Source organism: Coptis chinensis, chromosome 8, assembly GCF_015680905.1.
Source record: "Coptis chinensis isolate HL-2020 chromosome 8, ASM1568090v1, whole genome shotgun sequence".
NCBI lineage: Eukaryota > Viridiplantae > Streptophyta > Magnoliopsida > Ranunculales > Ranunculaceae > Coptis > Coptis chinensis.
Genome location: NC_141463.1, coordinates 57,166,946 through 57,191,080, shown reverse-complemented (window position 1 = coordinate 57,191,080; position 24,135 = coordinate 57,166,946). Strand labels below are relative to the sequence as shown.

At 39.8% G+C, this 24,135-nt stretch overlaps 2 protein-coding genes and 1 long non-coding RNA gene across 3 annotated transcripts; all 3 read left to right on the top strand.

Annotated features, from left to right (window-relative positions):
- The first annotated feature begins 256 nt into the window (after positions 1–256).
- On the top strand, positions 257–955 carry LOC147482076 (uncharacterized). Its single transcript, XR_015204630.1, has 3 exons — positions 257–337; positions 474–538; positions 676–955. It is a non-coding gene; the product is annotated as an uncharacterized LOC147482076 (long non-coding RNA).
- A 7,552-nt stretch (positions 956–8,507) lies between these two features.
- On the top strand, positions 8,508–9,785 carry LOC147482075 (uncharacterized). Its single transcript, XM_086579185.1, has 2 exons — positions 8,508–9,056; positions 9,381–9,785. Exons 1-2 carry the CDS (start codon positions 8,508–8,510, stop codon positions 9,783–9,785), a joined length of 954 nt encoding a protein of 317 aa, XP_086435311.1.
- Positions 9,786–11,774: 1,989 nt separating this feature from the next.
- LOC147482074 (uncharacterized) lies at positions 11,775–13,521 on the top strand. Its single transcript, XM_086579184.1, has 2 exons — positions 11,775–12,320; positions 12,931–13,521. The coding sequence occupies exons 1-2, from the start codon at positions 11,775–11,777 to the stop codon at positions 13,519–13,521; spliced, it is 1,137 nt and encodes a 378-aa protein (XP_086435310.1).
- The last annotated feature ends 10,614 nt before the right edge of the window (positions 13,522–24,135 follow it).

Genomic DNA, 24,135 nt, shown 5'->3' with positions numbered 1-24,135 from the left:
AGTAAAGAAACATTTTAATTTTGAAAAACATAACCTATATAGACTTGAACCTTCGTTTATTGGAAAATAAAATGGCTCTAAGACCACCTAGGCCACTAATGAAGTTGTGAAAATCTATGTACTAAGTGAATTATATAATAATTTTTAACTTAAGTACTGACCCACTGGTTGAACCAGTGACCCACTGGTCGAACCGGTGACCCAATGACCCAGTTTATTTTTCGGGTCAGTGTCTGGGCTGGGTCTGATAACTATGAAAAAAGGAAAACTTAAGCGGGAGTTTTTCACCTCTCGCGCTCATCGAAAAGTGGAAAAGAGAAAAACCCTAAACCGTAAGGTTGTTCCTCACTTGGTGAGTCTTCCTCTCCTTCTTCCTCTTCTTCTTCCTTCCTCCTCCTACAAATTGTCTAGAATTTTGATTTTGGTTTTGGGTGGCTAGGGTTTTGATTTTCATTTTGGTTTTGTATGGCTAGGGTTTCGAGATTCATTTTAGGCATAATTGTTCAATCTATTGAACAAAAGGTTCTCTTTAACAGAGGTAAGTAACTGTGGTTTTCCTTATTTGCTAAACATGTTTAATTTTGGTCACTGTGGTTTTCCTTATCTGCTGAACATGTTTAATTTTGGTCGTTAAATATTAATTTCTAAGTAACAAGTTTATCACTGTTTTCGAAGATTCTAATTCAAATATCAGACAAGATCAGAGCTTTTCCATTTCTTTGTTCATTAGGTACTAATTTCTCATCTTTTTGAGTTTTTAATACTTTGGTTTTGAACCAATTTACTTAATTTTGATTATTCTTTGTCGATTTCATTATTTGGGGTTCAGTATTTTAAGTTTTTGAAGGTGCATGTTGCCATTAATTGCTGTTGTTGCTTCTTAATATGTGCTTGATCTGCTCAAGGTAACAACTAATCTAGTGTTTTTAGTGTAACAGTTTTTGACATTAGGCTTTTAGCTTATGGGTTTGGTTGAATTACTTTAAATTATTATGTAAAATATTGTATCTTTATAGCTTCATATATGGTCCTTTCATGTTTAGTTTCTAGTGGAAAAGGTAATTTTGGTTCGTTTTATGGTTGGCAGTCATGGTTATTAACTTTATTATATAGTTCATATAAGTTACATTAAATTTACACAACATGCATTTGAAATGCACTGTCTGATCAATGTATGTTATGTGTCGATATATATTACTCGACAAGTGTGCTGCTTGTTTAATATATTTTGTTGAAAATAATTCTGTTGTCATGTTTTATGGAACTGGAATTATTTTTAATGGTTTGTTAGAGCAGTGGAGTTCTATTTCCTTTGTTTCAATGGTTCTTTGGGTCAGATTTTGTAATGTATAGTCTGTTATTCAGTAATAGAAATTTCGGCAGATTCCGGTAGATACATCTGTCGCAAAGGCCGTAAATTTTTTATCTGAAGCCAACATCATGTCTTCTCCTGTTAGGAATCCAAATGCGGGAAATACTGCGGATTGGAGGGAAAGATATATAGGCATGATAGATTACTCGGCTATCATTCTTTGGGTTCTGGTGAATGCAGAACTAACTAGTCGCTGCATTACTTTGTCTGCGGGATCTGCGAACAATGAACTGGACCAGTGCAAGTGCGGTCGGTGCTCTTGGAGCACTAGCGATGGGTGCTATTGGTCCCATTTGCGGTTGCGGATTGATCAAGCTTGTTGTTGTGGGTGCAAGCAGGTGGCTAGTGGTATAGCTGCAGAAAAAGGAACTAGAAAAGATGGCCCAACTGCCGCCAGTAGTTTAGGAAGGGATTTTTATAATGTTATCCTTCAAGAAGAACCTTTAAAGTCCACCACGGTAAGCTTACTCGAGCCTTACGTAGAGATCTTGCTACTTTATAAAATTACGCACTTGCATAGATTATTATGAGTACCTATGACCTAGATTCAAAATTGTTTTTGAAAATGAAACCTATAATGTTAGTTTTAGGGATGCTTTGTAAATCCTTTGAAAAGAAAAGGAAAGAAAAGAAAACATTCTTTCATACGTCTAGCCTTTCCTCGCTATATATTCCTTTAGCATTTTGGTGTACCATTTTTTTTATGTGTTGCAGTGTTGTTTAGTTGCATTTTATATTCCATATTGTGATTTGTATGGCCTCTTCCTATATTTTTGTAATGAATATGTCCTTGTGTTTTAGGTCAAGCAAATCATAAAGTCCTTCGGATGGGCTCTTTTTCTTCCTGATGCAACTGTCAGCAGTGGTGCAAAGTCTCCAACAATGCAAAGGAAGGGACTGTTTGATTACATTGCAGGTCACCCAATATTTGATTTTGGACTTCCTTTTACGTCGTATCAGGAGGTGAGTTACTATTATATAGGTTTAGTGGTCTACCAGTCTATGTTTCTTAGCATTTACAGCTCACTTTGTGCGGCAAAGAAATTCTAACAATAACCTTTTGAAGTATGACACTGATTTCCTCATTTCCACATCCCAGTTGATCTTTTCAGCACATTTCTATCATTAGGGTGCATATAACATAAACTGCTGCAACCATATGTCAGGAACCCCTTATTAGGGAGTCATGGTTTATTTGTTTCTATCCTATATATAACATAATCATTGCATCATCTTATTCGTTCTCCAGCACTAAGACAGTTACAATCAACTATTCATGTTAAGTGACATGTATATGCTATATAGGAGTTGATTGGGGGTGGAATTTAGACATTGGAGCTTATCTCTTTATGATCAGAGAATATTCTGCTGGACAAGGTATTGATATACAAAATTTGCAACTTGCTCTTAAGTGGCAATGTGTGTTTCACAGACTAATTCTATATATGCATTGATTTATGACTCAATTTCGCTTAATTTAATTGTGGTTTAGATGTAATATTTCTGGTATTGATATTTGATGCAACTAGTTAGCAAATTTATTCACATTGATTTTATTTGGTCAAATAGTAATGGTCAACTAAATGTAGTACACTAAGTTGCGCCCTGGTACGTTTAATATTTTTGTACTTGTTTTCATAGTATTAAATGGGTGAATTACTCTGTGTGAGCATCTTGAAGTGGATCAGTAAATATAGGAGAGCCTCATGGTTATATACTTATATATGTATGGGTTCCACACCTTATGATATCTAGAAAAATTTAATTGGAGGTGGACATGCAGGATGAAGAGGAGGTGGCTTGCACTAAGGTATGCTAAATTTATTAACACGTTTGTATTGGTTATATGCTACACACGCCTCCTGCTTGAACCAAACAAGAGCTGGTTTGCTCCAAGTGACCCAGTACAAAAGGGGGATAAGAAGAAAATAAAAAGGGGTATCCACTGTTTTTCTCCTCCATTTTTTAGTTACCTTATATCAATAATAAACAATGGGTGAGGGTTTTAATATATGCTTTGCTTAGTTATTTGACCCCATATACATGTACATCACATGATCACACTACTTTGATTTATTATTTTTTTTTTTTTCAAATTTGATTCTTTGTTCTTGGTTGTTTCATATGCTCACAATCTATCTGATGAAAGTTCCTTAAGGGCTTTAGTTTTTATGCTTTTACTATTTTTGAAAATTAATAATTACAAACAATGGTTAGTGAGCATAAGCTGAGTATAAGGTGGTGGTGCCTAAGCTTAGTGAGCACATTATAGCTTTACACTTTATAGCTAGGACCACTAAATCCCGAGGTATTGTTTTACTTAGTTGAAGAGCTTGAGAATATTTTATCAAGGTTTATTAATTCTACATATAGATAAGTGGTGTTGATGATTAATCATCTTTTTGTTGTTTTAGAATATGATGACTAATACTTTAAGTGACAAGTATAAACCCATGTTAGATAACACCAACTTAACTAAAAACAGGAGCTGGATTTCATTTTGGGAATTTTTTGAGAACATCAAGAATATGGGGGAGGACACATCGCTAACTTAGGGGTCTTTTATTCTGGTAGGTTGATGATTGGATGCTAGGTGGTGCCTTAGTTCTATTAAACCATGTGTGCTGGAAATTTAATGTTAAGTTAGAGCAGGAAAGCTTGCTCAAGGAAACAAAAAAGGAGAACTGGAGGAAAGGGATGCCACTTACCGTATTAGAGGCATTAAAAGCAAATTTTGGAAGTTCATTTGAGTAGCAAACCTATTCCCAGTGGTATCTTTGAGTGACAGATCGAACTATTCCCAGTACAGTGTATCTTTGAGTAGCAGACTTATAAATTTGTTTACAATAGCCATGTTTTAATTGGGCCTATTTGAAGCTCCATGGGTTCTATATTGGTCATTTGAAATATCTTTATTTGTTCAATATAATGATATAATTTGTAGTGCATCTTACATATGATCTCTTATGCATTTTTGTAGTAATTGTGTAATGGACGTGATTAATTAGATGAATTGAATTCATTTAGCTACTGTCTTCGAGCTTTTGATGTTGACAAAATCAGGAAAACTTTAGAACTTTTTGTTACTTCAGCAGTTCATATTAGTTCGTTACTGCTTTTGTTGTTGGCTGTTGACACTTCGTTTGGCAGTCCATTGGATTGCAGACTTGCAGACATGTCCTTTAGCAAGAAACATTTTATATCAATTTGGGATCTTAGTTGTATGATCCAAGCATGTTCTACCACAGGACAATCTGCAGAACTATTGATGATGATAATAATTATGTGCTCATGAATAAGCTAATCTTGTTATGTATATATTTAGCAAGATTAAAAACAAGTAAGCCAAAATACCCACAAAATTTCTCTCAAGAAGATTGTCATTGGCGAAAATTACATTTGCCTACTTAACGACGTGGATGGGGTGTGCTTCAATGTTCACTCTAAGTATACACATGTGCGACAAGTTCTCACTAATAGCCTAATAGTGCTCCAACAGTATTTGTATAACCCTTGAGCTTTAGGTTCTTATTGATAGCAATATATACTTTGGATTATATGAGTATGCTATTGACTTTTTATTTATTTTTCTAATTCTTATAAAGGGGCTTAACAACTATTCTGGTTTTGTTAATTGGCGTAAGGCATATTTACTCATGGGATTTGAAGCACTTGTGGGTGCATCACTTTTATGGACATATTACCATGTGAAATTGAGTATGTATGATGCACAAAAGTTTAATTTAAATGTAAAATAATAGTGGAAACACTCTTGATTTTTTCCCAATAAAATTGGGGTTAAAATAATAAATTAATACGATTTTATTTTGCTAAATTCACTTGTAATGACTCAAGTGGCGTAGCCACGGGTTAAATTCTAGTGTCATTAACAATAATACGATGAGATATTTATAATATTTTAATATTGGGCCACTGTGGCAGCTATCAATATAGTTTATTTTGTGATGACCATATCGTTAAATGACATTGATTAACATACATAATCATAGTGAAAATTAAACTTGCACTGGAATAACGTATGTGCTTTCATAATGTACATAATCAAAAAGTTCACTATGTAATAATCTTTAGAGTGAAAATTAATAGACATCAATAATATTAATAAACTGAAAGAAATATTTATTTATACAATATTGCATGCTTTGAACGTAATAAAACAAATAATGCACGCAAGTTTATAAGTCAAAACCCAACTTATCAAATCATAAATATTATATAGACTTTCAAACTTAATATCGGAATTCTTAACTATTCAAAATCACTTAGGGTGTGTTTGGCAACCAGGATTTTAGGGTGGAATTCATAATATATTTCCGAAAATTAAGAGTCACCTGTTTGGCAACTTTTTATGCACTGGAATAGAAACCTCAAATCCCCAAAATCAAAGAATTGTAAGTTTCTATAGGGGGTAGAAACTTGAGATTTCCATATATTCAGGAATTTTAACTACTTAAAATTGTAAGTTTTGGAATTATATTTTCAATTCCAATTCCAAAGGAAAACTTCCAAACACACCCTTAAGGTTGTTCAATACATAGGGCTAAAAAAAACTTCATAATGGCTATTCATACCTTAAAAAAGGACTTCAAACGAGTGGTGTGGGTTTAAAAGAAAGTCAATGGGCCTAAAAACAAATTGGGCCTACATAAATGACCACTTTAACGGACTAAAACCGGACCAGTTTTTATGGATTGGACCTGACCAAGTTGATATGGTTAAACCAGACCCGGTCTTTAAGTGTCAAAATGGCTCGACCGACCGAAGTCAGTAATATATGCAGGTTGGGCTTTATAATCCGGTTCAGGTGTCGGGTCAAGTCCTTTTTCCAGTTCTGTTAATGGGTTGGAGTGTTGGACACTTGGACAGGTCATTGAAATAGGACCAGGTCCTTATGGGCCATATCTGAGTCATGGGCTGGTCACTTATTAAAAGGTGGGTTGAGACAGAAATTAAACTTAAGGAGTATAAGCCTAAAATGACATAAAATATAAAGCCCAATCAAAACTTTAGTTTAAGAAGCCCGAAGCAATTAAACTGTTAATGCCCGAGGAAATATAATGAGTGTTGCTGTCATGATGATATCATCATCTTCTTCCTCTCAGGGGACGAACAGAACTTTAATGGGTTTTGGAATCCCATCGTTTCTAGCCAACCAACATACAACCCTTCAATTACCATGGCTAACCATGCATGCGCAGGCTAATATACTTAGACCATGGATAACCACTATACCATCTCTGGGTAGACATGATCTACTTGCTATTGGTGTTCCAATCTTAATGATCACCGTACTAAATCCGAGACAATTCGTCACCGGATTCACTGTAACCCAAAAAAAAATTACAAATGCCATATTTCGAAATTGATATCATGACATAATCGAAATCAATTAACGTAAGTTTCAAGTAGTGGTAGAATCGGTGATATAGAGTATTGGGGTAATAATGACCCGAGGTAGGCTGTGGTAGGGGAACCTGGAGGGTAGAGGATCAGTAGAAGAATTGGGCCGAGATAAGATATGTGGAGGGTTCACGAGCGCCGGATCAGTCCGCGGACTCTCGGGTACACGGTAAAAACCCTACACGTGGGAGAAGAGGAAGCATGGGATGAGGAAACAGGTGGACGACTATGATAGAGGGTTAGGGGTATAAAAAGAACAATGGAGAGAGAGAAGGGGAACTTTTTTCGGAGAATTGAGGGGCGAGACCTAAAGAAAAGGAGAGAAAAGAGGGAAGTAAAGGAGGGGTTCTAACATTTGGCGCTGTCTGTGGGGACTGAAATCTAATCAAATGGAGAAATGGCAACAAGAACGAAGAGAGGAGTAAGAAGGCCAAGGAAGGTGGCGGTTGTAGAGGAGGAGGGAGAGTCGGTGAGGAGTGATAGGGGAGAGCAAGGCGGAGAAGAGACCACCGCGTCGGTTTCAGAGCGAACAAGACTGTTACATGAGGAAATAACGAGATTGAGGGAAGAGAACGACGGACTTCGGAGGGAGAAGAAGACATAGAGGAGTTAGAGAGAGAGGCGTCGAAGTCGGAGAAAGAGGAGGAGGGGAGGCCCAACTTGATGGACAATGTGGTGCATGAACTCACGAGGGAGTAAGTGAGGGAAATGATTGCCAGTGACCTGAAAGCGAATCTGGAGCAAGCTAAGGGCATAAGTGGAGCGGCAAACCAGGTGGTGGCGGGGCTGAACTGCAACCCATTAGCTGACGCAGTTTGGAAGTCTGAGGTTCCAAAGCGATTCAACCAACCCAGATTTGAGAGGTATGACGGGAAGGGAGATCCGGCAGATCACATCCACCACTTCCGACAACAGATGCCATTGTGGTAGGAACCTCGGTATGATGGACTGCGATGCATGATGTTCCTCGCAAGCTTAAAGGGGGGAGCTTCTGACTGGTATTACCGGTTGCCATCGAAGAGCATAAACAACTTTCAAGAGTTAGAGCAAGCTTTCGTGGACCACTTCATACACCAGAAAAAGCGGGTAGTAGATATTGCGGCTCTGTTCAATGTGAGACAGAGTGAGAGATTTCTTATGCAGATTCAAGGCAGAGTCGTTGAAGGTGGAAAAATTGGACGAAAGAACCGCGGTGAATGCGTTTGAAAGGGGGTTGCGCCCGGGAACAAAGGTACATGAGTCTATGGCCAAGAACGAGATCGCGACATTACAAGATCTATACCTGAGGGTGGAGAAATATATAAGATATGAGGACACTATGCAGAAAGAGATGAAGAGGCCAGGGAATGTCGTGTTGTCATTAGAAGGAAGTGAGGATCGTAGAAGATATGAGGCATCAGACAGGGGAAGCAGTGGGTATCGGGGCTACTCTTTGCGACCTGAAAGGGGGAGAAACGAAATCAGGAGGGAGAACAGGAAGAGAAAACCTTACCGGGAAATGGAACAGGCACCGTTAAACTGGCCGCTGAGTGAGATATTGCCGATGATTCAGAATTTGCAGGGCTATTAAGGGCCGCGAACCAAACCAGAGGAAATATCGGGTAAGCCTTATTGTGCCTACCATCAGATACAGAACCATGAGATGAATGAATGCTACGCGTTTAAGTGGTTAGTACAGAGAATGATAGGGAAGGGGTTGTTGACGGAGTTTACAATGGGGAAGGGGAAAAAAGAGCAGGTACCAAACCAAGGAAAGATATTGGGGACAATCAACGTCATTTTCAGTGGAAAGATTTTGAGTCACAATGCCCACTGTGATAGGATAAGACGAACCGTGAGCATCCAGCAAGTCAATGAAGCATCAGGACACTCACAGCCAACCCCATGGACCGTGACTGAAAGGGAAAGCATAGTGTTTACTGACGCGGACTTGAAAGCGGTCAACTCCCCGCACGAGGACGCATTGGTAATCACGATGGCAATGGGTAACTACATGGTGAAAAGGGTACTAATTGACTACGGCATCGCTGTGGATTTGTTGTTCAAAGGGACAATGGAGGAGATGAAGATAGACAGGAAACAGTTGAGACCATCACAGACAAATTTGTACGGGTTCAATGGAAGCATGACTGAGCCTTTAGGAGAACTCCTGCTCCTTGTGATAACAGGACTAGTGATAGTGTTCTCTCGGTTCAAAGTAGTGGACGCCGGTTCACAGTACAATGCCATTCTAGGGAGGCGGTGGATTCACGAGATGAAGGCGGTACCATCCACTTAGTACCAAGTGATCCGATTTCCCACCCCAACTAGGATGTATGAGGTTCGTGGAGATTAGGTGACGGCGAAGAATAGTCATCAGGGAACAGTGAAGAGGTTGATCCGAGGGGATGAAGGAGAAACATCGAACCCTAGGAAGAGGCGGGCATAGCAATTATAGTGTGCCGCCGCTGAGGGGGAGTTGGAGTCGCCAGCGGTACTGAAGACTCTCGATGAGATTGAGATAGTGAATTTGGGGATAGGGGAGGAAGAGAAGTTTACGTCAATAAGGTCCAGTCTGACTGAAGAGTGAAAGAACAAACTGATACAGTTCCTCTTTGAGAATAAGGATGTCTTTGCTTGGACAATTGAGGATATCACTGGATTAGACCCGGGTTTTGCATGTCACCGTTTGCATATGAGGGAAGATGCTACTAAACATGTGAGACAAAAGATGCGAAGTATTAGGCCGAAGTATGCTGAGGGAATTCGCGAGGAGGTTGCAAGGTTGAAAAGAGTGGGAATAATACGGGAAGTGGAGTTCTCGGACTGGTTGTCCAACATCGTCGCAGTACCTAAAAAGAATGGCAAGGTGCGTATGTGCATCGATTTCACAGATGTCAACTCAGAGTGCCCTAAAGACAGTTACCTCATGCCACGAGTGGATGAGCTATTGGACCAAACGGCGGGATTCAAAATATTCTCCTTCATGGACGCGTCGATGGGGTATAATTAGGTTGCGATGTATGGATCGGACTAGGAGAAGACGTCCTTCGTAGTGGAATGGGTTACATATTGCTATACGAGGATGCTGTTTGGTTTGAAGAATGTCGGGGCCACTTTCCAGCGGCTGGGAGAGAAAATGTTCGAGAGCAAGATCCGAAAGGGAATCGAAATATATATAGATGACATGGTGGAAAAGAGCATGTCGGAGGAAGAACACCTAGAGGGTCTGAGGGAGACATTCAGCATACTGCGGGCACATAATTTAAAGCTTAACCCAGAGAAGTGCACATTTGGGGTGACCATGGGGAAGTTTCTGGGATACATTGTGACTCATCGGGGAATAGAAGCCAATCCCGAGCAAATACGATCGCTGATGGAGATGCCTTCACCTCTTAATATTAAAGAAGTACAACAGCTAGCAAGAAAAGTCACGGCATTGAACAAGTTCATTTCTAAGTCGTCAGACAAGTGCAGACCGCTTTATCGATTACTAAGGAGTACTCCGAATTTCGTTTGGACGACTGAATGCGAGGAAAACCGGTGTATTTCCAGAGTAAAACCTTGTTGGATGAGGAGACATTTACAGTAGAGTGGAGAAATATGCTTTGGCATTGATATTCTCAGCATTGAAGTTGAAACCTTACTTTGAAGCACATTCGGTAGTGGTGGTAACAAACCTGCCCCTCAAGCAAGAGCTGAAAGCAGAGAAGTCAGGGAGAATGCTAAAATGGGCGGTGATGCTGAGTTCTTATGAAGTTCAATATCAAATAAGGACTGTGGAAAAAGCGTAGGCAGTGGTGGAGTTCTTGGCTGAGTTCCCAGCGGAGGATCCAACTTGAGGGGAGGAGATGGTCATGGAGCCTGAACATGAGGGGGAGCCGGACATGTTAGATCCATGGGATAAGAGGAAGAGTTTATAACTATTTAGTACCACGAACTTTCATTTTTTTTCCTAAATGGTACCCGAACTTTGAAACTCGCCTATTCGTACCACGAACTTTCAATTTGTTTCAATTTAGTACATCAGTTAATTTTTCGTCCAATTCCGTCCAATTTCACTAACGGCGTTAGCACTATTCACGTTTTCACACAACACTATTCATGTGAACAGTGTTTTCACTATTTACGTGAACAATGTTTTTTAAAAAAAAAATCAAATTCTGGGGAAAAAAAACCATTCACGTGAACAGGGAAAAACACTGTTCACATGAATAGTGATTTTTTTTTTTCAATCTTAAAACTTAAAGATTGGTTAAAGATTTTTTTTAAAAAAAAATACTATTCACGTGAATAGTGATTTTTTAAAAAATCTTTAATCAAACTTAAAAATAAATTAATTTTTAAGATTGATTAAAGATTTTTTTTAAAAAACACACTATTCACTATTCACGTGAATAGTGATTTTAAAAAAAAAATCTTTAATCAATCTTAAAAATTAACCTTAATTTTTAAGTTTTGTTAAAGATTTTTTTTAAAAATAACTATTCACAACACTATTCACGTGAAGAGTTTTTTTTTTTTTTTTTTTTTATCTTTAATCAATCTTAAAAATTAATTTATTTTTAAGTTTGATTAAAGATTTTTTTTAAAATCACTATTCATGTTCATGTAAATATTCACATGAATATTCACATAAATATTCTTTAAAAAATCACTATTCACATGAATAGTGATAAACATTGTTTACGTGAATAGTGTTTTTAGTTTTTTCAAAATTTGAATTTTTTGAAAAACAATGTTCACATGAATAGTGTTTTTGGTTTTTTTAAAATTTGAATTTTTGAAAAAATACTGTTCATGTAAATAGTGAAAACACGGTTCACGTGAATAGTGTTGTGTGAATAGTGCTAACCGTGAATAGTACTAACGCCGTTAGTGAAATTGGACGGAATTGGACGAAAAATTAACTGATGTACTAATTGAAAGTTCGTGGTACGAATAGGTGAGTTTCAAAGTTCAGGTACCATTTAGGAAAAAAAGTGAAAGTTCGTGGTACTAAATGGTTATAATTTCTAAGAGGAATGGATGGAGAGTGTTCGCGGACGGGTCTGCCACGGATACGTGCAGCGGAATAGGTGTCGTGGTGGTTACTCCAGATAATGACAGAATAGAGTTATCTATGAAGTTGGGGTTCGCAGCAACCAATAATGAGTCAGAATATGAGGCTGTGATAGCGGGATTAGGAATGGCGGAGGATTTGGGGGTGGACGAGTTGACGGTATACTCATACTCAAATTTGGTGGTATGCCAGGCAAACGGAAGCTTTGTTGCTAGATGTGTGCGAATGTCGAGATATTTGGAGATTGTCCATAGCAGAGCAGCAAAGTTCAAAAAGATCAGGTTTATACATTTGGGTCGCGGTGAGAACAGACATGCGGACGCCCAGGCTTACGTCTCGGCTACAATATCGGGGTCAGAAGAGAGAACCATAAGAGTAAGGAGGTTGGAGAAGCCGAGTATCGAGAGGGTGAAAGAAATATGCCAGACTGCGGAAGGGATAGGAGGATGGATGGACCCAATTAAGCACTTTCTGTCTGGAGGAGAGGTGAGTGATAAGAAAGAGATGAGAATGTTGGAATAGACTTCGTGGAGATACACTCTGATAGAAGGGGAGGTGTACCGAAAGAATTTCGATGGACCGCTGTTGAGGTGCTTGGGGCCGGACCTGGCACAAGAAGTACTGGCAGAATTGCATGCGGGAGATTGTGGGTTGGGAGCCATTTCGCGGGAAGAACCACAGCACACCAACTGTTGACTCAGGGTTACTTTTGGCCTCATATGAAAAGGGACGCGGTAGAGTTTGCTAAAAAATGTGGAAAATGTCAGAGGTTTTCTCAGTTAATATTTGCACCAGCGGAGCCGCTGCACAATGTATCAAGTCTGTGGTCGTTTGCTATGTGGGCCATGGATATTGTGGGTCTCCACTGCTAATGGCCAGCGGTAAGAGGAGATTCATGCTAGCCGCTGCATATTACTTTACCGAATGGATAGAGGCCATAGCATTGCAGCAAGTGAAGGAGGAGCAACTGATTAAATTTTTATGGGAAATCATCATATGCAGATCTGGGTTACCGCATTCCATCATAGCGGATAATGGAACATAGTTCACGGGGTCAAAGGTGAAAGAGTTTTTCCAAACTTATAATGTGAAACAGGGATTCTCAGCTCCCTACAATCCGGAGGGTAATGGACATGCCGAATCATCTAACAAGACCATAATGAACAACCTCAAGAGAAAGTTGGAAGATCGGAAAAGGGCATGGGCCGATGAATTGAGTCACGTGCTCTGGGCTTACCATACTACACCGCGAACCTCCACTAGAGAGACTCCTTTCTCGTTAGCATACGGCATAGAGGCAGTGATCCCATCGAAGATGGTGGCATCCACGACATGCACTAAGGTTGTCGAAAGGGGTTTGAACTGGGGCACACTGTCTAGAGACTTGAACTTGGCTGAGGAGAGGAAGGACACTGTGTGTGTCAGACTAGAGGAGTACCACAGACGTCTGCAAAGGCAGTATAACAAGAGGTTGAAACCGCAACAATTCCAAGTAAGAGACTTTGTGCTCCGCAGAGTGAATCCAAGTACCAAAAAAGTAAATGACGGGAAGCTGGGACCAAATTGGGAGGGACCCTACACTGTAGTGGATGTCGGAGGGGCTGGCACCTACAAGCTGCAGACCATGGAAGGAAAGTTGATAGAGAGACTTTGGAATGTAAGAATGTTGAAAAAGTTTTATGTTTAAATGTAACACCAGTCCGGAGCAAGGGACTTGGGTTGTTTGCACATATATAATACAATGACACTTTTGAGAAATTGACATGGCGAATTAATAAAGGCAGATTAGCCTCAGAGAGACAGGGGGGTGGGGGTGGGACGAGCTTTTCGCAGACAACACGTCCAAATCAAACTTGGGGGCAAGGTGAGTTGCCCCAACATGCTCATCAGCCTCAGTGAGACAACTTGGGGGGGGGGGGAGCCCATCGCAGACAGCATGTCTAAATCAAACTTAGGGGCAGAGTAAATTGCCCCATCCGCTCATCATCCGCCGCGAGAGGCGATCTTGGGGGACGAGCCCTTTGTGGACAACACGTCCAAATCAAACTTGTATTTTCTTGGCCACCCTCTTGTCTGCCAGAGCTTTGAAGCAGTTTTGGAGAGTGACCATATCCGTCTTGTGCTGCTCTAAAAGTGCGTACTTTCCTGATGTTGCAAAGTAAGAGCATCCAGTAGATTGGTGCTGCAGGAGGAGAGTGGCACACTGGTGACTCAAGCGATCATTGACACTGTCCATATATTGCTGGTGGCTGGTTTTCGCAGTCTTTAGCTCATATTGGGCCTGGGTTTTGGCTAGATTCGCGGCTTCTAGATCTCGTTGGAGATAGGCACAAGTGGCCCTTAGCCCATTGGGATCACTGGATTCCTTCTCCAGGGACTCCACCTTAGCCCGAGCACCAAATAGACCGCAGATCATGTAGGAGATGTCAAGGCTCACCTGAAAACGAGAGGACAGGAAGTCAGAGGAGAAGAACGAGAGAACAAAGGCGGAGATAGGAGTGGATACCTTCTCCCAGTTGGTGTAAAGGGAAGTCTGGTGTTGCTCAAAGGTCCCTCCTGCATAGGCCATATCCTTTGGGAGGTGAGAACCATAGAAGAGGGAGGAGGCCACGGCAGGGTTCTCAAGGGCGGAGTCCATGACATTAACTTTATAGGTGCAAACTTTGAAAGTAGGGGTGAACTCTTCAAGGGCAATCTCTTTACCCGAAGGGAGGGCATGCTCCTTACCAGACCGGCGGGCGGGCACTGCAGGGGCTGCAGAGTCAAGTGCCAGGGTTGTAGTGGCAGGTTCTGCAGATTCAGATATCCTCAATTGTTTGGTGGGAGGTCCTTCCGTGGAAGCCACCACATCGGTGGGCGAGACTTCCATCACTTCATCATCATCTTCATCACTATCAAACAACTTCATTTTTGTGATATCCATGTCTGCGGAGGGAGAGAGTGGAGGGGTGTATTGATTTTCCCAGGTAGAAATAGATCTGTAAGAAGAAAAGGGTTCTGAAGCGGATGGAGAAAGAGGATCACTGGGTGCAAGAGCCGTAGAAGAATTAGAGGAGTCTCGGATAGGGTAGTGACGGGGAGTGTGGGGGCGAGAATGTTTCTTAGGAGGAGACGATGCTCTATGTTTCTTATCGTTGGGAATGGGTGGACAATAGAAGGGCGCGGAGAAGCCCGCGATGTTGTGGAGGTCGGGCACTTCTAACAGTGGGGTACCCGTAGACGGATGGAGGTTCAGAAAGGCAGCTTGGGCTGATCCTAGACCGCAGAGTGTTTCAAAGATGGGAGTGGTGACTCCAGAGTATATGCGAAACTTGGAATCAGGCCGCCACCATGCATGAGAAGACATCAACAAAACCGTTAATAACGTGGGTTAATCGCAAAAATAGAAGGAGGCTACAACTACTCACCACTAGATTGGAAAGCAAGGTGATTAAGTGTCAATCCTAAGGGGAGGTCCACAGGCAAGAAATTCCCCGATACATACAGCGGGTAGTGATGCCACAGTTTGTCAGAAGTAGTGATGCGAAGGACAAATGACTTCTTTTTGGGACGGACACAGGAAGATTGGTATCCCACACTGACATCTTTGGTGCTGGTCTTTATGAAATAGTTAGAGACAATATCGCAACATGACAGTTTGGGATTCTCGGACCTATTATAGTAGTTCGCGGCATACATCACTCTCCAAAAGTTCCCAATGCCTTGGCAAGGAGGGATGTTGAAGTGATTGCATACTTCAACGTCTAACAAGGTGAGGGGAAGCTGCATCCCAGCGACAATCTGACCGACAGTAACTACAAGAGACCCCGGCAGTCGGGGAACCAGATGAGGGTTGTGAGTGACAGATGGCACATGATCTATGGTGATGTCAGTAGGGATTCCGTAGGCAGCCCTAATCGCATTCAAATTAGGTTTGCGACTTTGGGGAGGGGTGGCAACGGGAAAATGAATCGTCTAAATGTGGACAGGACCGCAACAACGACCACTGGAGGTGGAGAGGCAACCTTCGTAGATCGGGGAGAAGAGGTGTCCTCTGAGTTGGACGCCGACATCGAGAGAGGAAGAGGAACAATTTTGAAAAAAAGGGGAAGATTTGAACAGTTGTTATGTAAAAAGCAGAAGGGATTTAAAGACAAACACTAAATCAAAAGGGAAAGGGAAATGACAAACCTGAATCGGAATCCCAATAGAGAAAAGACGAACCGGAGCAATCACCAAGGGTCTCGGTGGATCGGAATGTGAGAGAAGAGGAGGGGCTGTTGAAGAAGGAGAGAAGGAAAATGAGAGAAAAACGAAGTGAAGTAAGTGAGGAAGAAGAAATGAGCGGGACTTTAAGTAGGGGAAGGGTAAAAGGGTAAAATCCCTAGGGTGATGAAACCGAAGAATCGGCAAGTGGTCCAGCGGATGTGTGACATGTGGAGGCGCAGAGTATGAAGGGACAATGAAAAGATGCGCGTGATGAGTACTCACTGCATCACACTCATATCGATGAATTGTCAGAAAAGGGAGGCTGGGTGATGGGGAAGAGAAGTAAAGAGTAATTCTCGACTCCGGGCCTATATAGGGCCGCGGAGTCGAGAAGGGGCATCTGTAGTGGTAGAATCGGTGATATAGAGGATTGGGGTAATAATAACCCGAGGTAGGTTGTGGTAGGGGAACCCGAAGGGCAGAGGATCAGCAGAAGAATGGGCCCAAGGTAAGATATGTCGAGGGTTCATGAGAACCGGATCAGTCCGTAGACTCTCGAGTACACGGTAGAAACCCTACACATGGGAGAAGAGGGAGTGTGGGATGAGGAAACAGGTGGATGACTATGATAGAGGGTTAGGGGTATAAAAAGAACAGTGGAGAGAGAGAAGGGGAACTTTTTCCGGAGAATTGAGGGGCAAGACCTAAAGAAAAGGAGAGAAAAGAGGGGAGGGGTTCCAACATTTCAGATGATGGAATCAAACAGTTATTGGTTTTCATGAACAATAGTTTGAACTCTATGATGGTGAAACTTATATCACTTCTATCAATAACTTCTGATTCATACTTGTTTTTTATGGTGCTCGAAGCTTTGATAAACACCATGCAATCAAATCCATCAGCCACACAATTTTGATATCGAATCGATGATGAAACAGTAAATATATAGACCTTAAGTAGTGGCAATCCGAGTTTGTCAGAAACATTATACAAACATTAATATATTAAAAAATTCAAATTTTTTTATGGGAGAAACATATAATTCACACCAAAACCAAAGACCGACCTATAATTTTTAAACTTAAACCAAGGATCATGAAATGAATTGCATGAACTCACCAATATCATAATAATAATAAATCAATGATTAAATGTAAACAAACATACTTTAATCCATAGCTTTAGATGAATGAAACGTGTAAAATGGCGAAGGAGAAGGAGAACTTGTTTCTCACCGTAAGCCTTTTCTCTAACATGTTTTCTTGACCTGATAGACTATAATTAGAAACAATTTCTAATTGCCAAAATATTCATATGGATTTGGATACTTAATCATATAAGTCCATATTTTGTAACCATTAATTATACACCATCATGTGGGACATCTTTAGGAATTCAATAAAATCTAACACAATGAACCATTGCTTAAATCTGTTTGTGAGAAAAATAAGATCTATTTTTGCGTTCTGTGTTCATTGTTTTTGTAGAATAATCTCCAACATCAACACACCATACACCAAGATTTCTTTACATTGAATGTGAATTTAGTTACTTTGTAGCAATGGGAGATATCATTTTAAGGAAGACTGGTGGAGAAGAGAAGAGAAGAGGACAAAAGTACAGAAGGAGTGCAAGCTTCTTTTTTATCATACTCGCAAGGAAATTGCTGTCTAACGTGTTTGGAAAGGTCGATTATCTAAAAGAGCTTCTTGCTTGTGTTTTATATGCTTGTTGGTTTCAATCCACAACTAAGGGTGGAATTCGAGCTAAACAAGCCGAGCTTTACCATGCTCAAGCTCGACTCGCTAATTACACGAGCTTTAAATTGAGCTCGGGCTCGGCTCATATAGTTAAACGAGCGAGCTCGAGCCGAGCTTAAACGAGCCAAGCCCAAGCTGAGCCCGAGCCACTCGGTTATTTTACACTATAACTATGTTATTTGAGCTAAACGAGCCGAGCTTCATCAAGCTCATTTGTTACACGAGCTTTAATTTGAGCTCAAGCTCGGCTCATATAGTAAATGAGCGAGCTCGAGCCGAGCTTAAACGAGCCAAGCCCAAGCCGAGCTCCGAGCCCTCGGCTCAAATTCCACCCTTATCCACAACAGAGTATATCAAAAGTATGATTTGACTGAAGTAAAATAAACTGATAAGGAACCTTTTTATTCTTGTAGAACGCTTGCTCAGTTGGAAGATGATCGAAGTAATGGTGACTTGGTGAGGCTCAAATGGTTAATTGGAAAACATATTTGGAGATTAAGCTCTCAAATGAACAGCAATACTTTTAGCAAAATTCTAATTACAAGGTACAAATTTTCCAAGTTCTCTTTGTTGTCGATCGATATGTAGAAAGCTGTATATATATTCTAAATAGGAAACAATATATTTAGGATATATTTAGATAGGAAACAATATATTTAGAATATTATGTATTTAGAATAGTGTCTTGGTAGACAAGAAACTAACTTGTATATAAACCCATGTTATAGATGAATCAAATACACCGAATAGAATTAAAGTCTTTTATTCTACATGGTATCAGAGCATGTTCGATCCTTTGAACTTTTTTTTTATTGAATCTTGAATTCGTTGCATACTACAACCATTGAAATCAAACCATTCTTGAATCTTTGAATCTCAAATCCAAATATCAAACTTTTTCCCAAACCTAAATCTCATAAAGTTTTTTTTTTCTACAACAAATTTCTGCAATGGCTACCGAAAATCCAATTGTGCTTGAAAATCAATCATCCTCACAAGTCATTCATCACCACTACACCCCACAAGACAACTCGGCATTTCCAGAAACTATTTCATTAGATGAGTCAAACTATACCATATGGGCTCCTCTCATGCTGATGCGTATTGGAGCCAGGGGAAAGATTGGTTATTTGACTGGCGCAAAGGTTGAACCGCATATGGCTTCTCCAGAATATGAAGTTTGGGCAACATATAATGGAAAGGTGAACAGTTAGCTTATTGATTCCATGGAGACTTCTCTTATGAACCGATATATTCATCTTCTTACTGCAAAGGACATTTGAGAGGCTGTGGAGAAGACCTTCTATGATGACTCTGATGAAACTCGAATCTTTGAATTGAATATGAAGTGCTTTAAAGTGAAGTAGAATGGGAAACCTATTCCTACCTATTACAACGAATTGGTGGCCATGTTCTAGGAGATTGATCAAAGGGTGACTTCCCAGAATAATAATGTTGCAGCTATAGTCCATGAAATGTCCACAATGTCCAGATTGTGTGTTCATATGTTTTTGCGTGGACTAGATTCGGAGTATGATCAGGTGCGTGGAGAGATCCTTCGCAAGGAACCTAAATTTTCCTTGGAGCAAAGCTATGCTTACATTCGCAAGGTCCAATCTGAGAAACAGGCTATGGGGCACTCTGTATCAACTGAATCCTCTGTCTTGGCTGTTCATAGCAAGACAAATACTCCTCCTTGTTTTTCTGGTCCTTCACGCCACCCTAAAAGTAAATCAAATCCTTATGCAGATAAAAGGTGCAGTGTTTGTGGCGAATTGGGTCATAGCAAGGAGAGATGTTATGAAGTGATCGGCTAACCTGATTGGTGGGACTTTGCAAGGAGGCCACAAAAGAATATAAGCAAGGCCGCCATTGCTAATGCTGTGAATGGATATCCAGACAATGCTTCGGCTAATGTAGCACAGTCAGGTATGAATGGTAAGGTTATTTCGAATAATACATAGATAATTGATTCAGGTGCATCTGACCATATGACAAATGACCCTAGCCTTGTGAAAAGTCTTAGAGCTTCACCTCAAAGCGTTGTTTTTACTGCTGATGGTACTCCAACTCCGGTTAGCAGAGAAGGTTCTATTGTGTTATCTAATACCCTCACTCTTGAATTTGTCTTAGTTGTTCCATCTCTTGCTTATAACCTATTGTCTATTTGTCAGATTATTCTAGCACTTGCATATATTGTAACGTTCTATCCATCTTTATGTGTTTTTCAGGACATTCTGACTTGACGGGTCCTTGGTTATGGTGTTAGAAGGGGGAAACTGTACTATCTAGATTTGACAGAAACTGGAGAGAAATAGAAGAATTTTCTGGGGCAAGCTAATCAGGTCAACAAGGTCGAGAATGCAAAAGAAGTTGTGTGGTTATGGCATCGTCGTTTAGGTCATCTATCTTTTCGTTATCTTAAGAAGTTGCAACCTCATTTATTTTCAGTTGTTAGTGATTCTGAGTTTCATTATGACATTTGTGAACTGGCCAATAGCCACCGTATTTCATATTCACCAAGTATTAATAGATGTCCTGTTCCTTTTATGAAAATTCACTCTGATGTTTGGGATCCTGTAAAAGTTTCTTCATTTTCTGGAACTCAATATTATGTAACTTTTATTGATGATTGCACTCGCATGACTTGGGTGTCATTACTGAAAAACAAAAGTGATGTATATGGGATGTTTACTGATTTTTACAAAATGGTGGCGAGACAATATCAGCAATCTATCAGGGTCTTTCAGTCGGATAATGGTGGAGAATTTGTGAAAATGGTTTAGCAGAACGGAAGAACAAGCAGTTGTTGGAAGTTGTTCGTGCTTCCTTGTTTGGCATGAATGTACCTCGATCCTATTGGGGTGAAGCAGTGAAATCAACAGCATATGTTATCAACCGTACTCCCCCACGGGTAATTGAGTTCCAGAATCCTTATCAAAAACTCCATACACTTTTGTCCATCCCATTTATGCCTAACTTGGAGCCTCAGGTGTTTGGATGTACAGCTCATGTCCATATCCCAAAACCAGAACGAAGTACACTTGACCCTCGTGCGAAGAAGTGTATTTTTGTGGGTTATGCAGAGTTTCAGAAAGGGTATAGGGGTTATGATCTAATTACTGACAAAATGCATATATCTCTTGACGTCTCATTCTATGAATCAGACCCGTATTACTCAGGGGGAGTTTCCCAGTCTTCTCTTCAGGGGGAGAGTGGCGGTGAAGGGAATCCTTGGTCTATTGACAACTTTGATGTCTTTGAAGAATTGGAATACTTGGAGGAACGATTTGATCTTCCTGTAGTAGAAATTGATCCTGTAGCAGTAGAGAATAATCATGAACAGACAATCAACCATTTGGTTCCCAGCGATCAGATAGAAGCACATGATCAGGATGTATCTGAAACTGTAGCACACGACATTTCCCCTTCTACATCAATAACTGAAGATCTCGGTCAGAATGATCCGCCTCAGGTACCTCCTATAACCTTTAATGAGTCTGTTGGGTTAGAAAGTCTTAAACCTAGAAAATCACAAAGAGCGAGTAAGGGAGTTCCTAAGAAACAATATGAACCAAACATTAAAGCCAATGCTAAATATCCTATAGCTAACTTTATGTCTAACCATAGGCTTTCTGAATCACATGCACTTGTTATAAATTAATTATCTACTGTATCTATTCCTAGTAACGTGCAGGATGCTTTGAAAGATCAAAAATGGAAGAAAGCAATGAATGAAGAATTGGAAGCCCTTTAAAAGAATATAACATGGGAGGTAGTTGATATGCCTGTTGGAATGAAGACTGTTGGATGTCGTTGGGTATTTACCATGAAACTTAATACAGATGGAACTATTGATAGATATAAGGCAAGATTGGTTGCCAAGGGATACACACAACGTTATGGAATTGATTATGAGGAGACTTTCGCACCTGTGGCGAAGATCAATACGGTCCGAATTTTAATTTCGCTTACAGCAAATAAAGATTGGCACTTGCACTAGCTTGATGTGAAGAATACATTCCTGAATGGGAATTTGGAGGAAGAAGTATACATGGATATGCCTCTAGGTTTGAAGAACCACCCCAAAGATGTTGGGAAGGTGTGTAAACTGAAGAAGTCTTTGTATGGCCTGAAACAGTCTCCAAGAGCTTGGTTTGGAAGATTTACAAAATCCATGAGAGCTTTTGGGTACAAACAGAGCAATTCTAACCATACCTTGTTTATCAAACACAAGGATGGTAAGATTATAGCTGTAATTGTGTATGTTGATGACATGATCGTTACAGGGGATGATCCGAAGAAAATAAATGAATTGCAGAAGTATTTGTCAAAGGAATTTGTAATGAAGGATCTAGGACAACTAAAGTATTTTCTGGGTATTGAAGTTGCAAGGTCTAAAAAGGGGATTTCACTCTCACAGAGGAAGTATGTCCTTGATTTGCTTGCTGAAATAGGGATGTTAGATTGCAAACCGATGGAGACACCCATTGAGATAAATTATGGACTCGCCATTCATCCTGACCAAGCTCCTACTAATAAAAGAAGGTATCAGCGCCTTGTAGGAAGGTTAATTTATCTCTCTCATACTAGACTTGATATTGCTTATGCTGTGAGTGTGGTTAGTCAGTTTATGCATTGTCAGAGTGAAGAACATATAGATGCAGTCTTTTGTATTTTGAAGTATTTGAAGAAGGCATCTGGCAAAGGTTTATTGTTTGGAAAGAATGTTGTATTGGACATTGTTGGACACACAGATGCAAATTGGGTTGGTGATAAAATTGATAGAGGTTCTACATCAAGATATTTTACTTTCGTCGGGTGGAAATCTTGTAACTTGGAGTAGTAAGAAGCAGAAAGTTATGGCCAAATCGAGTGTAGAAGCTGAATTTCGAGGTATGGCACATGGAGTATGTGAATTGTTGTGGATCCGTAATGTCTTGAAGGAATTGGGCTTCAAGCTTCAAAAGCGTTTGGATTTACATTGTGATAATCAAGTCGCCATTCAGATTGCACATAATCCAGTTCAGCATGATTGAACAAAGCATGTGGAGGTTGATCGTCATTTTATTAAAGAAAATCTTGACAGGAAGGTTATTCGCTTTCCTTTCGTAACCTCAGATGAGCAATTAGCTGATGTTCTTACCAAAGGTGTATCTAAAAAAGTGTTCAACAACTCAGTTGACAAGTTGGGCATGATTGACATCTATGCATCAACTTGAGGGGGAGTGTAGAAAGCTGTATATATATTCTAAATATATTTAGGATATGTTTAGATAGGAAACAATATATTTAGAATATTATGTATTTAGAATAGTGTGTCTTGGTAGACAAGAAACTAACTTGTATATTAACCCATGTTATGGGATGAATCAAATACACTTAATAGAATTGAAGTCTTTTATTCTACAGTTTTCACATTCCGGTAAGGAATGCATATATCTTTTAGGCTCTTTTAAACCAACTTGATATGTTGACAAACCCTGATAAGCACGACCACAGACTTTCTTTCTCATACTTGACTGCCAAAAAGAAAGTATTATTGGATCAAGTTTTTTTGTCGGAAAAGAAAGCAGTGCTTACCGGGATAATAGTTAGTTATTAAATTCTCCTCCTCCCCAACAAAAAGCGAAAACATGGTGGGAAAAGAAACAAAGAAGTTCACAGGCAAAATATTTGAATTCATTGTTCCCCACACCTCAAGGTCTGTTAACATCTTTAACAGCCAATTAAATTTTTGCTTGTATCTTATGTAAATAAGCAAATGATTATTGACATTTCCTTTTGGTTTCATTGCTCGAGCTGCAGTTACTTGCTTCCATTGTTCTCCTGCTTGTCTATTTATTTGAACGCTGCTAATTATATGCTAAATTATTCTTGGGAGCAGGCTACTCTAAACCAAGTGAGCTACACTTCACATATTAGCCATGGCGTGCTGGTTGAAATGGCAGACTATAAGAAAGTGTAGAATTTAACACCTAATTAAAGAGACAAAACACAATGATTTATAGTGGTTCGGTGCCAATGCAAATGACTCCACCTGAGGAGGAGAAGAAAGGTTTTATATTGCTTGATTGATATTGGTTTTGTGTTACAGAGGTGTTTATATAGCACAACATGAGTGCATATTCGTGTCTATTGTTTCTAAAAGGATTGGGGACTTTCCTTTATAGAAAACATACGAATTTGACAAACACTACACCATAATAGCCATTTTGTAACAGTGCAAATTTTCAATAGGTAACGGATATAATAAGCATTCGATGAAGAATGCTGATTATATCCGTTACTTACTACAACAAGTGTTACTTAAAATCTTGAATTAATATTTAATAATGTTTTTACGGTTATTT

Bases quoted from the DNA above. Each gene is read 5' to 3' on its own strand.
- LOC147482075 (XM_086579185.1), top strand. From the start codon at position 8,508: ATGGGGAAGGGGAAAAAAGAGCAGGTACCAAACCAAGGAAAGATATTG. The intron at 9,057-9,380 runs GTACCATCCACT...AAACTGATACAG, and splicing joins GGATTCACGAGATGAAGGCG to TTCCTCTTTGAGAATAAGGA.
- LOC147482074 (XM_086579184.1), top strand. From the start codon at position 11,775: ATGGTTATAATTTCTAAGAGGAATGGATGGAGAGTGTTCGCGGACGGG. The intron at 12,321-12,930 runs GTGAGTGATAAG...AATGTGAAACAG, and splicing joins ACTTTCTGTCTGGAGGAGAG to GGATTCTCAGCTCCCTACAA.